The 4,222-nt window shown below is 39.5% G+C and overlaps 1 protein-coding gene across 1 annotated transcript; it reads left to right on the top strand.

Annotated features, from left to right (window-relative positions):
• Positions 1 to 273: 273 nt before the first annotated feature.
• On the top strand, positions 274 to 1,290 carry LOC130963286 (uncharacterized). The gene has a single exon (XM_057889418.1). The coding sequence runs from the start codon at positions 274 to 276 to the stop codon at positions 1,288 to 1,290; it is 1,017 nt and encodes a 338-aa protein (XP_057745401.1).
• Positions 1,291 to 4,222: the final 2,932 nt, after the last annotated feature.

Consider the following 4,222-nt stretch of genomic DNA (forward strand, 5'->3'; position numbering starts at 1 on the left):
ACCTTTTTACCCTATTTTGCAGGATTCTTATTCCTCAAACATGGCCGATAATGGGGTCAACAACCCACACATGCAGAGCTCCTAGCTCAGATCGCTGAGCTTCAGAAAGATGTACGGAGGACAGCCGAGCTGTCCGCCCATAATAATGGAAAACACGAGAAAGAAAGCTCCAAAAACTCGGCTCAAGGCAATACAGATCCCCTAAATATCAGCCCACCAAAGGAAAAGCTGACCTTGGACAACCCTTTCTTCGAAGAGATCACCAACTTTCAAATGCCGAAAAATTTCGTACTACCCACCGCCCTTGAGCCATACAAGGGGTTTAGTGATCCCCGGGCTCATATTAAGAAATTTCAATCTATGATGTTTTTTAACGGCGCTAACAATGAACCTGTGCTTTGCCGAGTTTTTCCTACTTACCTTGATGATGCTGCATTACTCTGGTTTTCTAAGTTGTCTGCAGGTTCAATTTCTTCTTTTGAGGAGCTGGCGAGATCCTTTATCGATTACTTTGCTGCATCAAGAATATATGTGCACGGATCAGACTATCTGAGCACTATCAAACAAGGACAACATGAAAGCCTAAAGGACTACATGACTCGGTTCGCTGAGGCAACCTTGGAGATTCAAGACTTAGATCCGGCAGTCCACCTGCACGCCCTTAAAGCCGGCCTCAGACCTGGCAAGTTCAGGGAGACGATTGCGGTAATCAAAGCAAAGACACTAGAAGAGTTTCGAGAAAGGGTTGCAGGTCAGATGAAGATCGAAGAGCTCCGCGAAGTCCAGAAAACAGATAAACAGCCACACAGAAGAAATGAGAAAAAAATTTTCAGGCCACCGAGCAACAAGGAACCAAAGAATCCCTTTAAGCTCACACCAAAATTCAATACTTACACCAGGTTCAACATTAAGAGGGAGAACATCATCAAGGAGATTCTTAATGCCAAAATAGTAAAACTACCGGCCCGAGCAAGAAGTTACCAAGATCAAAGGTTCATGGATAGAAGCAAGTATCGCGCTTTTCATCAAAAGTTTGGACACACTACTGACGAATGCATCGTCACCAAAGACCTACTCGAAAGACTAGCATGCCAAGGACTCCTAGACAAATACGTCGAAGGATGTAAAACCAAGGAAGCCAGCTTGGACAGAGATGAGCTCCAACAAACATCAACAGACAAGGACAAAGGGAAACGGACATCACCCAACCCGCCAAGTGTAACAACCCAACCTTCAATACGTCATGATCGTACCAAAAGTAAGGTGTTACTAACCTATTTTCCTTACTAACTATTTAATATTGAGCCTTTAGTTCGAACTCGCACTTCAATCTTTAATAAAATGCTATAAAGTTGTTTATAACTCATTAAAAATCATATATCAAGCATCACCAATTAACAATAATTACATAATTACTAATAATAATAAATCTTATACAAGTAAATCAAAATAAAACTCAGATACAATACATATCCCTCTGTATAAAATAAAAATCTTAAGCAACAAGCGAGGAAACTCTATGAAGGTAACAAAACGTGTAGATAAAGTCAATAATTGCCCGCACCTTCAAACTAAGTCTTCGAACCTATCACTGAAAGGGTGGAAGATATTGGGGTGAGAACAAACCACACGTCCTCAGTAGGGAAGGGAATACCATCAAAGCAAAGAAATACTTACAAATAGAATTAATTTCTTCATAAAACAGTTTATCCTTGAAATAACCTTTTTGAAAAGTTTGGTACAAAGCTTACTTTGAAAGGTGTTTAAAGAAATCCCTTTAATTTACAAATCAGTAAGATGAATAGTTTAAAGAAGCAAAAATGATCAAAGACATGCCTAGTGACTTCCTATCCAACTTACCTCGCTCACTCCTATCCAAATAATACATACATTAGAATACTCAGGCAACACCTAGTCCACCTACTTCAACTTTCATTACCACAAAAAAAAAAAAAACATCTTCATCACATCTCCTCTAAAAAGGGTCTCTCAGATAAACATACACATACAGGACAAACAAGAAAATCACAGATAAGATTCAAGTACAGCAAGTAAAACAAGTAGCAGATAAACATGGCTAAGCAATTAGGCAAACCAAAACAACTGTACATTTAATCAAAACATACAAATGCATATGATGCATGCCTGTCCTATGGCTGATGAGGCTCATCTGTCGGTTATCCAGCCAACCCGACAAGTCTGAATTGTCCTTAGACTGTCCTCCGACGTGCATCTCCAACAGTCTATGCATAGCTTTTTCTCAAATAATCAATATTTCTTAATGGGGGTAACATTCCCGGGAATTTATATAGTGCCCGGTCACACTTACGTCGTAGGGTCAACAGAGTATCGAGTCTCAACCTGGTACACGTGGTGGCAAGCCACGGTACTTTACCCAGAAAAACTCGTATCTCAGATAGTTCAAATAAATAAGTCATGAATATTTCAATCATAATTCTTTAATATCCACATCATTCTCAACCATGTTTCATTCATCACAAATCTTGTTATCAATATCATGACCAACATCATCAATCACAGTCATCACTCCATACTACTATAATTATCCAGCACTATAATTATCCAAGATCATCACCAGGCCTCAAACAACTCAATTGTCATTAAATTACACCTCAATTTCAAAGACAACCTTCAAACAACTCACTAAACTCGCCTCCAAATTAACACCACATGTTTTTCTTCATATCTCTTAAAATAACTTTCTTCCTCTTTTTCATTAAAAACCTTAGACTTACTTTCCTATTCCCAAACCCTTGAATTTATACTCAATTTACTATTTTTAAAGTATTTTGCTAGTTAATCAAATTTCTTTTCATCATTAGAAATCACATGAGTTTTAAAACTACAAGTTAATTAAATCATAAAAATCCAAGTCTCTTCAATAATCTTTAAAAACATTCAAAACATACTTCTCTCATTAAAGATGCTTAAATCAAAATCATTTTTTTGAAATCACAACCAAAATTACTTCGAAATTCTTAGAAAAATTTCGACAGCACCTCCCCTAAAAATTAGAGTTTGCCACCCATTACGGGTCCCCTCTTTTCAACTTCGGCTCAATCAAAACTAACATTTCAAATTAACATTTCCAAATCCATTTTGCATAATCAATAAAAACCACTTTCAAACAAAGGTTCAACATCAACATATTCAATAATTTTTTTGCCAGAAACTCAAAAATTAGATAAATTAATAATCAATTCAGCCATAATTTCAATCACAGCAGAAAATCATTTCAAGTGCATAAATTAATTCACTTGCATTAATCTACTAGACTCATCAGGTATTCAATCCCAAAATATTTTAACTTTTAAATAATCCCCTACCTCAATTTAGTTGAACCCGCGTAGATTAAATGTGACAACTCCCTTCCCTTTTTGTTTCATGGCAGCAGCGGCAACAATTCCACGACGATAATGGTAGTTACAGCAGAATAGAAAATCCAAATTGAATAGGTATCGAAAGTGAAACAGCCCTGAGAATTTCAAAACAGGGCATATACTAGAATTAAATCAAAACAAGCGTGGCAATGACAATAAAATGTGCAAATGGAACATAATCAAGGAGAAGAACAAACCAGAATTGAAGTAGCAATATCAAACTCATCAACAGCAGCTCTAACAGTTTCCTGTTGGCCTCAACACCACCATAATGGTCCTAGAAACCAACAGGAAAAACAGAGTGGCAGTACTAAACAGAGACATAGGTTCCCTTAGCTAGAACAGGAGAAAGACAAAGGAACAGGATGGAATCAAGGCAGGGATTAAAGCTTACAGTCTCAACAATGGAGGAATTGGAACTGAATCAGCCACTTCCATGACAGCTCTGAGAACACAGCAACGATTTTGACCCCAATTGACGGAAGTGGCTAGGGCTCCAATCGGCGGCAGGACTTGGCGGCGGCTGGCAGGAGCGGTACGATGGAGCTCCCACGAAGCCCCCTGTTCTCTCTCCATGCGTTTCTTCTCAGCTCAGACTGGCGGCAGATACGGCTCCACTAGTGACAGCAAGGGCTCCCGCCGAGGATGACGATGGCGAGCCTTGAGGCGACGGCGGCAACCTCGTGCAGCACAGCGGCGGAACACAACTTCGACATCCCTCACGAGCGCGCTTTCTCTTTCTCCACCACGGATTTTCTCTCCTTCTGTCGCCCCTCTCCTCATCTGTGACGGCATAGCCGCAGTGACGCGACGATGCTGGG

This window comes from Arachis stenosperma, chromosome 2 (genome assembly GCF_014773155.1).
Source record: "Arachis stenosperma cultivar V10309 chromosome 2, arast.V10309.gnm1.PFL2, whole genome shotgun sequence".
In the NCBI taxonomy this organism is placed as follows: Eukaryota; Viridiplantae; Streptophyta; class Magnoliopsida; order Fabales; family Fabaceae; genus Arachis; species Arachis stenosperma.

What these genes read in the sequence shown, in the direction of transcription:
- LOC130963286 (XM_057889418.1), top strand. Translation starts at nt 274, where the DNA reads ATGCCGAAAAATTTCGTACTACCCACCGCCCTTGAGCCATACAAGGGG.